Here is a 15,343-nt window from a genome sequence, read left to right on the forward strand (position 1 = left end):
TTTAAAAATGAGTTGCCTTCCTTTATTATCAGGTTTCACATTAAAATGCAGATTCCCTGCTTCTCCAGAAAGACAGGAAGATCTGGCAACCTGGTCCCATGTTCCCAGCTGGCCCCAGAGCCTAAGCAGTGCTCTCCAGATGGTCCTGGTCCCCACCAGCCCCTCTTGTCTCACCCTTGCCTGCAGTCCTCCCTTGTATGACCATCACACACACACACACACACACACACACACAGCCAGCGTGTGAGTTTGCAACCCCTGAGATGGAAGCAGGTTAAGGAATGTGGAGAGGAGGCGACGTGGGGACAGTGCTGCGGGGCCCAGCACACATGGGGCTGGCAAGGTTGGGTCCCTCGCGATGAGACCCCAGCCTCCCAGGCATGCACAGTGCTCTCTGGGGCCCTAAGACTTGGGCCTCTGACGGCCAGAGGCTGGGGAGAGCAAGAAGTGGCCAGCCTCCATCCAACATGTTGCGTGCATCCCTAGGTGCCCTGGGGGTGCCTCCCTGACTGTGTGGGCATGTCCCAGATTGCCGTGTGCAGTGGGGCGTTTATGACAGCACTCCAGTCTCCTAGCCTCACTGGGAAACGGCTCCACTCACAGCTCCCGCCACAGGGGCAGCCTTTGACAACCATATGCTGTGATGATGACAACAAAACTCCTAACAGTGGCCAGGCACGGTGGCTCATGCCTATAATCCCAGCACTTTGGGAGACTGAGGTGGGTGGATCACTTGAGGTCAGGAGTTCGAGACCAGCCTGGCCAACATGGTGAAACTCCGTCTCTACTAAAAATACAAAAATTAGCCGGGCATGGTGGCGGGTGCCTATAATCCCAGCTTACTCGGGAGGCTGAGGCAGGAGAATCGCTTGAACTTGGGAGGTGAAGGTTGCAGTGAGCCGGGATCGCACCACTGCACTTCAGCCTGGGCAACAGAGTGAGACTCCGTCTCAAAAAAAAAAAAAAATCCTAATAGCCAATACACACTAAGCCCTACCCTGAGAGTGAACGCGCTGCAGTCTCTCCTGAAGGCACACAGTGGTGCGATGCAGTGAGACCTGGGCTGCAGGCACCACTCTCCCCAGCAAGCTGATGAGGACTCACATGCAGTGGCCCTGGGGCCAGCTGCCCGGGTCCCAGTCTAGGCTCCACCAACCACTTCCTGACAGTGCAACCTTGGCAAGGGACCTTACGCCCTGGGGCCTGGGCTTCCTTACCCAGGCTGCAGTGGTACCAGCAGTACCTCTGTCATGGAGAGGAGCTCTCAGGGCTCGGGCCCACTGGTGCTCACATCAACTCCATCCACCATCAGACGGAGGCTGGGATATGACTCCTGGGTCTGGGCTCTTCCCCAGAGCAACGTGGCACTACCTTGCACCCGGCGCCTCTCAAATTTCCAGGGCACCTCCCAGCCTTGGCAGATTGGTCCACAAAGGGCACTGACCTTAGAGCAGCCAGCCCATTGGCTGAACAGAGATTAATGTCCCGATGTCCTGCCCCTCCTCCGCCAACTCTTTCCGCTTCCCTGTCCATTCCCTTCCTTCCCCTGATTGGCCCCTGGGATTCTTCCTCCTTTGCCTTCTCTCGCTGGGTTCATCCAGCTTGCAGCTCCCATCCCCAACACACGCCCCCTAGAAGTTGCCAGGAGGGCCGGGAAGAAGGGGTAAGAGTGGGTGCACCCGGCTGGGCGTGTTGCACCCAATCACCAGCTTGGCCCTATCACAGAGCTTCTACCATGCAGAGGCCCCTCCCACTCCCCCTGGAGTCCCAGGACCCCTCATTACCCTGGGTCCCGGCTAATCCTGGCAGCTGCCCACTCCCCTGCCAGGCCTGTGGCCATCAGCCTGGCCCCTGGCCTCCCCTAAGGCAGAAACTCAGACAATGTCAGTCTGAGATGACATGTGGCCCAAGGAGCAATTACCAGGGTGATGTGAGCCAGGCAGTGCTGGGGACAGGGCAGGGGCCCTGCACAGCGATTTCCTGTCTGTCCGTGCAGTAAATCCCCACACGGAGGAGACTGGTCTTTCCTCATGACTGCTGGTCCCAGGCTGGGCTGAGTTTGTCTCAGTCCCACGGCAGCTAGACCTGGGGCGGGCACAATCACTCAGTGCTCCACAGCTCAGCTCCTGGGCGAGGCTCAACTCCAGCCCTCCAATCTGGGGGCTCCAGGGCCATGTCTTCCATGTTTGGGGGCAGGGAGGGGACCCTTTTCTAATTCATCCACTCAGAGAGCAGCTTTTCCTGATTTCCACCAAGGCCTCATCCGCCCGGCAGCATCCCAGCCTGCCCAGCATCAAAGCTCCGGACAGGAGCCTGGCTCAGCTCTGTCACTCACCTCCAAGCCCCATGGGTGCCACTGATCAGACGCCCACTTCCCTCCATCCCCAGGGCCAGCGCAGCCCAAGCCACTGCCATCTCCCAACAGAACCCTGCTGCGGCCCCCTCCGGTCACCCTGCCTCTGTCCTGCACCCCATCTCTCAGGCCTGCCCCACACAGCCAGAAGAAACCTCCCAAAATGCAGAGCCCATTTTAAAACCCTCTGCCTTTTAAAACCCTCCTATCAATCAGTGTCTCCGGTGGCCTTCAAGATGAAGATGACGGTCAAACTCCTCGCCACAACCCCCAAAGCCCCACAGTCTCTGACCCCGGCAGACCCCATGTCCTCGCCCCGAGCTCCAAGCACTCTGTCCTGTCATACAGTGCTGCACACGGCCACATGGCGCTCACGGTGCTCCTCCAACCCCAGGGCCTTTGCACCTGCGGTTCCTCCCACCTACCCTGCGCCTTCTGCCTCCTTTTTCTCCCTTCATTCCATGTTGCAACGGTCCTTCCAAGAGGCCCTCCCTCATCCTGTGGTCTAAATCACCTCTCTCCTTGGTTCACCTACATAACACCTCTCACTATATAAAGTGATCGTTTTCTTATTTAAGAGTGTGTGTGTGTGTGTGCATGCGCGCTTGTGTGTGAGAGAGAGAGAGAGCTGGAGTCTTGCTCTGTTGCCCAGGCTGGAGGGCAGTGGTGTGATCTCAGCTCACGGCAACCTCTGCCCCCTTGGTTCAAGCAATTATCCTGCCTCAGCCTCCCGAGTAGCTGGGATTATAGGTGTGTGCTACCACACCCGGCTCATTTTTGCATTTTTAGTAGAGACAGAGTTTCGCCATGTTGGCCAGGCTGGTCTCGAACCCCTGACCTCAAGTGATCTGCCTGCCTTGGCCTCCCAAAGTGCTGGGATTACAGGCATGAGCTGTAATGCACCTGGCCTATTTAGAATTATTAATAATCTAGCCTCCATGAGGGTGAAGATAGTGTCTGTCGTTCTTGTTCACCATGGCCACTCCAGGGTACAGCTCTGTTTCTGTACACAGAAGTCCCTCCATAACTAGTTCTTGGATAAATGAAGCACATAGCAGGTCTGCGGTGGCCTCGGGATTTGAACCCAGGCCTGTCTAAATGCACAGCTTCGGGGGCTTTCTTCCATCCTCACGTCCTCCCAGGCAGGGACTTGGCACCCTCGCTGCAGCGGCTCTTCCCAGGGGATGATCCTCCCGCCGCGTGCCTCGTAGTTAGGCCCGGCTGCCGCAGATGAATCTCCATGAATCAAGCTGACATTTCCATTACCCGAGGGAGACGAGTGTGTGGCCGGGATGGCTGGCTTTGGCGGGGGTGGCAGGGATGCGTGCCCGTCACAGCCACCAGCCGAAGAGGAAAGGCAGCCCAGTTACTCACGGAGGCCCAGGCCTGCCCATCAGCCCTTGGCCAGAGAAGGGACTGTGGCCTCATGGGTCCTCTGCAGCTGGGGAGAGGGGGTGACATGGGCCAACAAGCAACAAGAGAAGCACGGAGCATGTGCAGACACAGGTGTGTGCCCAGGGCCATCCGTGTATCATGAGCATGTTTGTTCAGCATCAGCACACGTGTGGCATTTCGTCCAGGGCCGGCAAAGCACACATGAGTGTGTGTGCACAAGGTCGACAGAACACACGGTGTGGATGAGCAGTAGACACGCAGTTAGCACCTAGGTACATACAAGGTGCTGACTCACACTTGAGCAATATCAATGTGTATGTGTATGTAGGGGGGTGAGGGTAGGGTCAGCGCTTTAAGCCAGTCAGTCTCTGATGATCATGGGTCTGTGTGACTGGGCCACGGTAAGGTTGGCATGTACACACAAGCCCAGGGCGTGTGGATGCAGAGACACGGGACACAGGTGCCCAGGGCACAACGAGGTTGTGTAAGCACTTTGGGCTGTGGGTCACGCCGATATATATGGGTGTCAAGACCAAAGACACACACACAGCCATTCCCTCCATGGTCGGAGCCTGTCTGCTCAGTGCAGCGCAGGGGAGGGGTAGCTGGGAAAGCTGTCTGCGGAGGTCGGGGAGGGGCCTTTTCTTTCCCATCCAGGCCTCTGGGTGCTCAACCAGGCACCCCCTGCCTTCAAACTGGATGGTGACTCCCACCTTCCACATTCAGGCAGACGCTGGTATTCACTCCCTGCATAAAGAAAATTCTCATACGAACTCGGAGTAAACCCACTGGGAGTACTCACCCAGCCTGCCTAGAAGTGCTTCCTCTTATCTAACCAGCAGCTTTCTTGCTGCAGTCTCCATGAGACTGACAGACAGCTGGTTCTCAGCCCCTGCCCAGGAGGTGCCCAGAAGGAGACTAGAGGATTTGAAGCTCAGTGGCCCTGGGAGCCTCCGATCTCTCTCCCTTGCCCCATGACAATGGCTGTCGCTCGAGCTGTCCACATATCATAACCACATACGACTTGCACAATTGTTTATTTAATAGTTTTCTTTAAGCCAACTCTTTTTTTCTTTTTACTTAAATGCCTATTTTGGTTTCATCCTAAGCAGTAACGTCTGTGAAATCATAGCACTGACGTGCCCACTGTACATTTTTTTTCTAATACACATTGACATAAACACAACTATTAAAATAGATTAAAATTTTGCCCATATGTCAACTAAAACCATCTTCTGGACCTTCTGTGGTCCACTCGCCAACTTCAGAAGGACCCCGGGTGAGAATAAGAGCTCCGAGATGCCTGGTGGCCAGGGCTAGATCCCTGCTGGATCTGTCCCTGTCCAGCCCCATATGTGGCAGTGACCCTCTCTCGCATGAGGCCAAAGCCCAAACTCCTTGTTCTGACATTCAAGGCCTTAGTAGAGCTGGACCATAATTGCTCTCCCAGGCCCATTTCCAGCCCTGCCTTAAGCCGCACCTAGTAGGTCATTAATATTTACTGAATGAATGGAAAGTGAATTAACAAATTGTTCGCTTGATGAATCAATGGGTGAGTGAATGAGCACAAACCTCCAACTGGGTGTGCCCTGAGCCCCTGAGACTCAAGACATCTGAACCATGAAGTCTCCATCTTCCGTGTTCCCCGAGCTGACCCTGTAACCTGAGAGTCATCACCAACTTTCCTTTCCTCCCACCTCAGTCCATTTCCTCCTAATTGGTTCCTGAATCTGCCTGCATGGTCCCCTCCCCAGGGCCACTTTCCTAAGCCAGCCCACTTTCTTCTCTTTCTTGAGTGTAGCAGGGATGAGGAAGGGAGAGGCGTCTCCCACATCTATTCTCTGCCCATAACTGCAGTGATCTCCCTCAAATGTACACCCAGGCGCATCCCAGTCTGCTGAAAGCATCCCACTGCCCACTACCCATTGCCCCAGGATAAACTCTAAGCTCCCTAACAAGGTTTCTAGTCCCTCCTGACCTGGTTCCACTGCCCTCTGATGCCTAATTTCCCACCACTGCCTCCTGACCTCCCTGCTCTCCACACCTGCCATCGGACTATTTTAAAGTCCTCTAATGTACTTTCTTTCCCTGCTATACGCTTGCCTGCCTGATGCCCGGACAATCTTCATGTCTTGGTTTAAACATCATTTTCTCAAAGGAGCCTCCCTAGACCACAGCTCCCACAGCCTTGACTTCCCCTTGTTGTCCTGTTAGTAAACACCCACAAAGTGTTTACATGTGCCAGGCTCTGGTCTAGACACTTCAAATATGTTAACTCATTTAATTTGCACAACAGCTTGAAGAGGTAGGTATAATGATTATCCGGATTTAATGAATGAGGAAGCAGGCACAGAAAGGTCAAATAACTTGCCCAAGGTCACAAGTGGAGAAGGTGGAATCTGAACCCAGGCTCATGACGCCCTCTCTGGATGCTCCAGCATCCTACCTCAAGTGCCTACCACAGTGCTTGGCACATAGTAGGGACACAGTGAACTATATCAGTGAATAGATGGATGCACAGCTGGATGGCTGAGTAATGAGGATGGGTGATGCATGGAAGGAGGATGGATGGATGTCTGATACAAGGAAGGATGACAAGTAATCAATAGATGATGGATAGATAGATGAATGGATAGATGAATGGATGGATAATTGATGAATAATGGATAGATGAAGGAATGGATGGGTGATGGATAGGTGTATGGATAATGGATGGATAGATGATGAACAGATGGAGAAATGGATAAAGAATAAATGGATAATGCAGGAATGGATAATGGATGGATAATGGATGGATGGATGGTTGATGAATAATGGACAGATGGAGGGATGAATGGATGAGTGGACGATGGATAATGGATAGATAGAGGGATGGTGGCTGATGAATGATGGATAAAGGATGGATGGATGATGGATAGATGGATGAATCGATAGATAATGCATGGAAAGATGATGGATGATGGATGGAAGGATAAACAATGGATAAATGAAGAAATACATAATGGTTGGATGGATAAGGGATGAATGGATGATGGATAGATGGAGGAATGGATAATGGATAAATAGCTAATGAACGGGTGGATGGATGATGAATGGATGGGGGAAAGGATAGACAATGAATGGATAGATGGTAGATGGATGGATGGATGATGGATAGATAACTGATGAATAGGTGGGTGGGTGATGAATGGATGGATGAATGGATAGATAACAGATGGATAGATGATGGATGGATGGATGGGTGGATGGATGAAGGATGGATGGATGGATGATGAATGATGGATGGATGATGAACAATGGATGGATAATAGATAATGAGTGGGTGGGTAATAGATGGATGAATGATGATGGAGGGATGAATGATAAATGGATGAATGAATAATGAACAATGGCTGGATGATGGATAGATGGATGGATAGACGATGGATAGCTGATGAATGACTGGATGGATGGCAAATGGATGGATGAATGGATAGATGATGGATGGATGGATGGAAGGATGGATGAATGACAGATGGATGAGTGGAAAGATGAATTATGAAGGATGGATGGATGGATATTAGATGATGAATGGGTGGATAATAGATGGATGAATGATAGATGGAGGGACAAATGATGAATGGATGGATGGATAATGGATAATGGCTGGACGAGTGATGGAAGATGGATGGATGGATGGATGGATGGATGGATGGATGGATGGATGGATGGATGGATGGATAAAGGAGAAGAATGTATTCTACTTGGGGGAAAGCTCTAGAAATTCTTCTGGGAAGGAATAAGGCCTCTTGGGAAATGACTGAACTTGGAGTCAGGAGTCCTGATTCAAACCCCACCTCTGCCATTTGCTAGCTCTGTAATCTCAGGCAAGTGACTTCATCTCTGTGACCCTAATTTCCCTCCTCTTTATAGTAGGAATCTGTTTCTCCAGGCATCTAAGCCCTGGGATTTTCTGTAAAGGTGGTGCCAGGCACAGGGTAAAGGCTCCTCAGGGTCAGGGTGGTGTGATGTCGCTGAGCTCTGAAGAGAAATGTGGCTTCTTCACCCTCTCTGCTTAGGGCTTGGGTTTGGGGGCCCATTTCTTGCTTGCCCCACGTCTCTTGCTTGCCTGGCCCCTGCCTTGCTGATTCTCTGGAATCCAAGGCAGCCCTGCCAGCCTGTTTCCAGCCTGGGCTCTGCGCTCCCTCCCTGCCATCCTTCAGTGTCTGGCCCTGGCCTCTGCACAGTCTTTGCTGTCACCTTCAGCCTCCTTGAGGAGTCATGGGGTGGGGCAATGACGGGGCAGCCACAGCCCAGAGAGCAACTGGCCTCCATAAACCGCAAGAAAACAAGTTCAACAAGCATTTATTGAGCCCCCGCTGTGTGCCTGCTGTGTGACACCGCTGCGGTGCCTGCACCACTGCCCCCTCCTTCAGGAAGCCACTCTCTGCCCCCCACAGGGCTCTGCCCCTCTGGGCACCTGACTGGCTTGTGGGTGCCAGTCATTCAGTGGCCAGTGGCCATGTGTCTTCTGGCATCGCAGCTGTGCCCAGCAGGGCTCCTCATGTGGTGATGGCAAGAGTCCGGGGCTGCTGTCCCAAAGTCATTCTGCGCAGCCCTGTGCATTCCCTTGGGCCTGCCCTGGCCCCATTTTCAAGGCCCTCGGGCCCAGGCAGTGATGGGCAGGACAGGCCTGGCATCTCCCACGCAGTCTGACTGAGTTCACGGCACACAGGCCAAGGTTCTGGGGGCACCACTCTGGAGGTCTTGCAGCAGGGGCTGGTGCCAGCGATGGCCTGAGGTCCGGGGGCCGGGTTGAGGTCTTGGTCACACCCAGTGCCCCAAGACCCAGCACTGTCGGTTCAGCTCTGGTGCTTCCTGTGCGGAGCTCCGGGGCCAGGAATCCACCATGTGTGGCTGGTGTCCTGCCAGGAGACAAGGCGGTCAGTGCTGAAAGCCACCTTCCTCCACCCACACCCTGTCTACCCACTGCCCCCCACCCACACATCCATCACTCACCCTCATTTACACATCCCATCTGTCTACCAACCCATGCCCCAACACTGCCAGCTCTCCACCCATCCCTCCCCTGTCAGCCACCCAGTCACCCACCAGTTCACCAACACACCTATGACTTAGTCATGTATCTGCCAATATTTGCTGCCATCCACTTATCAAGCCTCCAATGTATCCACAACTCTGCTCACACCCTCTCCAACCCAGAACCCGCTCATGTACCTCACACCTGCCAACAGGTGCACCACTCCTCCAGTCACCCTCCTACCACCCAGTAACCCAACCATCCTCCTACCACCCAATAACACACCTTTACATGTACACATCTGCCTACACCTAAAACATCCCCATATCCACCCCAGGCCCACCCAACAGCCATGATAGCACCCCCTGCAGGCACGTTCACCCACCTCACATAAAGCCATGCCCCCACTCCTGCCATCTGCCCGCCCATTTTCCCTCCATCCTTCCCTTCCACCACCCACCCCTCAGCAAATCCGCACACTTATGCAGCCGTCATCCACCACCATCCTGTCATCCTGCAGCTGTCTCCCCACCTTGCCATCTGCCCACAAGCAGGCCTCCCTGAGCACCCCATTTGCCTTATATGTGTTCAGGAGCTGTTGTGGAGGGATATTAGAGGGGGAACAAGAGCAGATGTCTCCCAGGTCCCCAAGTCCTCGCTGGACCGCAGCAACTGTGTGTGTGGACATGGGTGTGCCCAAAGCTGACTCTGAGAAACTCCCTGTGCACCGAGCAGGGGGCACCTGCCATTGTCTACCATGCTTAGTGGACCGGACAAGGGGAAGGGCTGGAAAGGCTCTTCCCCTCTGCCACTCTCACTCCTTCGTGTTTTTAGCAATTCTTGGAAGATCACTCCCTTGTAATCCCTCAAGTGTCTCTTCAAAGTCTTTTTGGTGCACCAGAACCATTCCCATCTCATGCGGTGGCCTAAAATGTCCTTGTACCTCCTGCCAAATCAAATCAAGACCCAGGTTGAGTTTCGGCTCTCCAGGAAGCCCCCTCTGACATCCTCCCCCTGGCACTCAGGCATCTCCCTCATCCCAGAGCACCCATCCTCAGCTCACACTCTGCCAGTGTCACCCCCGTTAGATCCCAAGCCCAGGGGAGCAATGCCTGAGCCCAGAATGTATGCACCCCTGTGGACCAGTGGAGGTGGAGCTGGAAGGTGGGAAACTAAGGGAGAGGGCTGGTGTGGTGGAGTGGGGCTGGGAGTGAAGGGGAGAACGGAGAAAATGAACAGTTCCTGAGCATGTGTAGCTCCAGAGGTAGGTTCTGCCCATTTTACAGATGAGGGAGCCGAGGCTCTGTAAAGATTAGCAGATGCTTTAGAAGTCACAGCTATGAGGGAGCTGGATTGAATTACTTTCCCCCGATTCCAAATTTCAGCATTTAAAAAAATGTGTTCCCTATAATTTCATTTTCCTACTCTGATTCTCAGACATACTTGTCATACTTTAGGGTGAGACAGGCTCTTCGCAGAAAGCCCATTGAGGTTGGAATTCCTAGTGAAGCTAAGCTCCTACTTGTATGCCCTAGGGATGGAGAGCTCCTTGCTCCTTCTCCATCCTCAAAGCAGCTCTCATTATCAGGAGAGTCTTTCTAATAACAAGGCTTCATGACAAGAGTCAAAGAGGAAGATGGTTGTGTCCATAGCTGGGGTGGGGAGTAATTTTTTTGGCTTTCACTTTTTTTCTTTCTGCTTTTAATATTCTTTAGTGTTAGTGTTTTGCAAGTTTTACTATATTTATTAAGGAGTGGGAAACATTTTGCAAACATTTTGGAATCGTTTGGCTTCAGAAAAACACATTTGTTTTGGCCTCAGTCATGGAAACCATTGCATACTTTGGAAGTGTTGGCTGCCAAGATAGAGGTGTTTGGTTTTTTGTTGTTGTTGTTGTTTTTGTTTGTTTGTTTTATTTTTTAATCTAGAAGCAAATATTTGGTGCACGGAAAGGTACGATTGTTTTTCTAAATGAGCATTTAGGCATAATTTCAACTGCTTGCACAGTGGCCGAAAACCAGAGCCGTGGAGAGATCATCAGAACAGAAAGAAAGTGAGAGTGTATTTTTCAAGGAAAAGGAAAGGCCACAATCCCTGTCCTTCCCTGAGTTAAAATCAGGCTCTCTGTCCCCTGGATGCAGAGGGCAAGATGCTGAGGACTGGGGCCCTCCTCCCTTTCTCTGGCTACCCAAGAGGCATTTGGGGCTCAGAGTCATTTACAGTGTGTGTGTAAAGAGGGGAATGCCCCAGCAGCCCACCAGGGCCCCCCACCCATTTCCCTTCTCTCCCGGGCCTTGTGTTGTAGATTAGGAATCTCAACTCAAAATGTCTTATGGGCCCAAGCAGACAATGTAAATGGATGAGGTGAGTCAGAGACAGTGCCAATTGTTACCATGGAGAATGTGGGCTCAGACCTTCCTAAACTGTTTTCTTTTGAGACGGGGTCTCACTCTGTCACCCAAGATGGAGCACAGCGGCATCATCATGGCTCACTGCAGCCTCAAGCCTCTAGGTTTAAACAATCGTCTCGCCTCAGCCTTCTGAGTAGCTATGACTGAAGGTGCACATCACCATCCCTGGCTAGTTATTTATTTATTTTTTGTAGAGATGGGGTCTCGCTATGTTGCACAGCCTGGTCTTGAACTCCTGACCTCAGGTGATCTTCCCACCTCGGCCTCCCAAAGCCCTGGAATTACAGGTGTGAGCCACCACGCCCAGCTGGATCTTCAAAACTTTCAAAGAAACTGAAAACGTGGATCTCAGAACAAAACCTCCTGGCTTTTAAATGATGACGGTTAAGGTTTCAAATGTATTTTCAACAATCTGCAGGCCAAGTAGCATCTCTCAGGCTGCACTCAGCCCACGAGAGGCTGTTCCCAGCCTGTGTCTTTGTTCCATGATTCTGTTCCATGGCTTTGCATAGGCTGATCCCTTGGGTACAAGCGCCCTTCCCTGCTCTTCTCCGGCTGTTGACTCCCTGATTTTTTCAAATGCTGCCTGCTCTGGGAAGCATTCCACGGCCCTGTAGAATGCTTCCTAGAGCAGGCAGCATTTGAAAAATGGAGGCTTTACTCCTTTCCCTGTGCCCTTCAGCAGGCTGCATAACTCTCTCCCTGAACTCGTCACTTTGTGTTGTAACAGCCAGGTCAGCGTGGGTCTCCCCAACAAACCTGGGGATGGGAGGCATCTTTATGAGCAGGGCCAGCATCTGCTTCATCTTGGAGCCCTGAGATTCCAGCCCCTGGCCCAGCACAGAGCAGGTCCCAAACTGACTCTTTTTTCTTTCTTTTTAAACAAATGAAGAAACCGTGGAGGAAGAGGAGAGATTCCTGCGCTTAGGATGCACCTGCTCTACCTGCTCTGAGCTTCTGTACAGTATGCAAAATGCTTTTGCTCAAACTCTCCTCTTTTGGGTGAAGGCTCAGGTGATGGCAGGTGGCTGGGGAGACTGTCCTTTGGTCTAACAGCCAAAGGTTCAAACCCAGCCTTCACTGCGTGCAAATTGTGTGAATTTTTTTTTAAGTTGTGTGGCTTCTGACAGCAACTTCACCTCTCCGAGCCTGCAAATGGATGAAAGCTACAAAGGAGTCGGCAGGCCCAGCAGGCACCCTGCAGAGAAGCCCTTCCCTATCCAATCTCAGACACAGATGGATGTGGAAAGAACACAGTTCTGGAAGCACTAGAAGTGGGTTGGGTTTGAGAGCCTCTCTTCACAAATGGAGAAACCAAGGCCCATGGGTGGGAAAAGATTTGTCCAAGGCCCCACTCACAGGGTGGTAGCAGGTTCTGTGGTTTCCATTTTCTGGGAACCTCCCAAGGTTAGCAGAGTGTGTGACCACAGGAGGGTCCCCAAAGATGTGATTTCTTTTCCCTTTAAAATCCGGATATCAAAACACGAGCATATTTAACATCGGATTCCTCCAGCCCTATCTCACCCATCCCTCAGTGAGGAATCACTGTCTTGAACTCTCTCTAAGCCACCAAGATCCGAGGATCAGATGTAATTGCTGAATTGAATCAAATCACATCTACCGTTCCAAAATGGATTCATTGGGTTGGAAGGGCCCTTCAAGACCAGTGTCAATGTCACCACAAATGCACAGATCAGGAAACTGAGGCACATAGAGGGAAACCGACTTGCTCAAGGTCTCTCTGCAGCTGGCAGAGTGAGGTTAACAGGTGGCAGATATTGGTGCTCCTGACCCCACGGTAGCCCAGCCTGGCACAGATCAGCTGGGTACCTTTACAGGAAAGATCCTTTGGGCCAATCACCCAGCCGCTGTCCAAGGTGCTGAAAGCCTCTCTATAGGACTCACAGGTCCGCCCAGAGCCAACTGTCTGGCTACCCAACCTTGACCTCTGCCCTCCAGAAAGAAACGAAATTTGAAGAGTGGTGGAAAACAAATCGGGGATGGCGCTAAGAAATCGGGCTTTGGAAGTCTGTCAGCTAGTGACACTCTCATCGCTCTTGTGTTGCCCAGAATGTCACCACCTCAGCAGGGCACCGTGACTGCCTCTCCGGCTCCACAAATCTGTACCATGAGAGGACTTCAGAGGTGCCATCATATATGGGAATATCTGCTTACTGGTTTTCTCTTCAACTTGCCTTTGAGGCATGTGTCACAGGAGGACAAAGGCCAGCGTTGCTTTCCCTCACAGCTGCATCCCTGCACCAGCACAGTCCCAGGCAGTGTTGAAAGCATGTGTCTGCAGAATGAGTGAACAGTGGAGGGCTCAGGAGGAAGGGCAGGCTTGAGTGGGACGGACCCGTACGGAGGGAAGTTTGTGTCTTCTGATCTACCTCGGGCAGGTTGTTTTAGGAGATTGAATGGGGGCCATCTATCTCTTCACTGGGGTCATCTTCAGGGATTCCACGTTTCTGAGCCATGACATTCTCTTTGTCTTTTTCTCACCCTTGGGATCAGACAGAGCCCACTGTAGCTGCCACCTCTTCCCAGGGCCCCTGATGCCTCAGTCCTTTATTAGACATGTGCTTGGCATGTACTGTGTGTCAGCCTCCACATTGGCTACTGGGTTTACAGACGTGAGTGAGATGCAGCCCTGCCCCTGGGTGCTCACAGGCACACATATGAAGAGACGACAAGACCAGACATGCCTCCCACTCCTGCTGTGTGTCAGGAACCATTCAATGTGCTTCCTGTCTATGGACTCATTTAATCCTCAAAAAGTACGAGTTAGGGGCCATTACTATCCCCATTTTCCAGGTGAGGAAACCAAGGTCCAGATAAATCAAGTCATTTTTTTAAGGTCTCACTGCTGGGATTTGAAGCCAGCCAGCTTCACTCCAAAAGTTGGGCTCTCATCAACAGATGATTGGATAAATCCGCTGGGCGCAGTGGCCATGCCTGTGATTCCAGCACTTTGGGAGGCTGAGGCAGGTGGATCAATTGAGGTCAGGAGTTCGAGACCAGCCTGGTCAACATGGTGAAACCCTGTCTCTACTAAAAATACATAAATTAGCTGGGTGTGGTGATAGGTGCCTGTAATTCCAGCTACTTGGGAGGCTGAGGCAGGAGAATTGTTTGCACTCGAGAGGCAGAGATTGCAGTGAACCGAGATGGCACTATTGCACTCCAGCCTGAGCGGCAAGAGCAAAACTCCATCTCAAAAAAAAAAAAAAAAAAAAAAAAAGAGGGAGAGAGAGAGAATGAAATCATGTCTTTTGTAGAACATGGATAGAGCTGGAGGCCAACTCTTAAGTGAAATAACTCAGATGCAGAAAACCAAGTATCACATGTTCTTATTTGTAAGTAGGAGCTAAACAACAGGCACATACGGCCTTAGAGAGGGAAATAACAGACACTGGGGGCTCCACAGCGGGAGGATGGGAGTGGGGTAATGACTGAAAAATTACCTACGGGGTACACTGTTCACTGTTCAGGTGACAGATACATCAGAAGCCCAACCTGAGCATTATACAATACATCCATGTAACAAACCTGCACCTGTACCCCTGAATCTATAACAATTAAAAAAAATTAAAAACACAAAGATTGGGCTCATAACCATTATAAAAATTTGGCTCACAGACAAACACCAGGAGGGTGAAAGGCGGAGACGAATGTGTCCCCCTCTGCCAGGAGCTGCGGAAGGGGCTGGGGGCCATTCCCAGACAGTTGAGCTAGACTTCAAAAGCACTTGCAAAAGCTCCCAATTCCGCCGGTAGAGTTGGTTTTCCACCCAGTGGAGGAAGGGAGCAGAGCATTTCATGCAGAAAGAACAGGGTGTGAAACAGGTCCTTGGCAGGTGGATGAGGTTCTTCAGGAAGTGTGAAAAACCTAGCAATGTTGTGGTTTCAGGGAGGCAGGTGGACGGGTTTGGCCTGAAAGCAGAGCACACAGGGATGGAGGGGTAAGGCATGGAGCATCGCAGCTGCAGAAGTTGCTGGGTGGCAGGTGTGGAAGACCCAGCAGGGCCCCCTAAACCCCTGCACCCCAGGGTTTTCTGCCTTATCATGACACTTCTCAGCTACAGATTCCTTGCCTACCCCACACTGAGGAACTGGGCTCTTGAGGGCAGTCTATTTTGACACCTGCCCCAAGTGTTTCTTAGGG

The 15,343-nt window shown here is 51.9% G+C and overlaps 1 protein-coding gene and 1 long non-coding RNA gene across 5 annotated transcripts in view; both read right to left on the minus strand.

Annotated features, from left to right (window-relative positions):
• Positions 1 to 4,769: 4,769 nt before the first annotated feature.
• The window catches only part of GSG1L (GSG1 like), a 276,495-nt gene continuing 265,921 nt past the window's right edge, over positions 4,770 to 15,343 (minus strand). For all 4 annotated transcript variants that reach the window (XM_028841573.2, XM_028841571.2, XM_015125842.3 and 1 more), the window contains one exon: positions 4,770 to 8,652. In XM_028841573.2, the coding sequence (XP_028697406.1) occupies positions 8,555 to 8,652 (98 nt within the window). In that variant the 3' untranslated portion in view covers positions 4,770 to 8,554. The remainder of the gene's footprint in view (positions 8,653 to 15,343) is intronic.
• LOC144337951 (uncharacterized) lies at positions 10,479 to 14,422 on the minus strand. Its single transcript, XR_013411615.1, has 2 exons — positions 14,221 to 14,422; positions 10,479 to 11,414 (listed from the first exon to the last, which is right to left on the minus strand). It is a non-coding gene; the product is annotated as an uncharacterized LOC144337951 (long non-coding RNA).

This window comes from Macaca mulatta, chromosome 20 (genome assembly GCF_049350105.2).
Source record: "Macaca mulatta isolate MMU2019108-1 chromosome 20, T2T-MMU8v2.0, whole genome shotgun sequence".
Taxonomy (NCBI): domain Eukaryota; kingdom Metazoa; phylum Chordata; class Mammalia; order Primates; family Cercopithecidae; genus Macaca; species Macaca mulatta.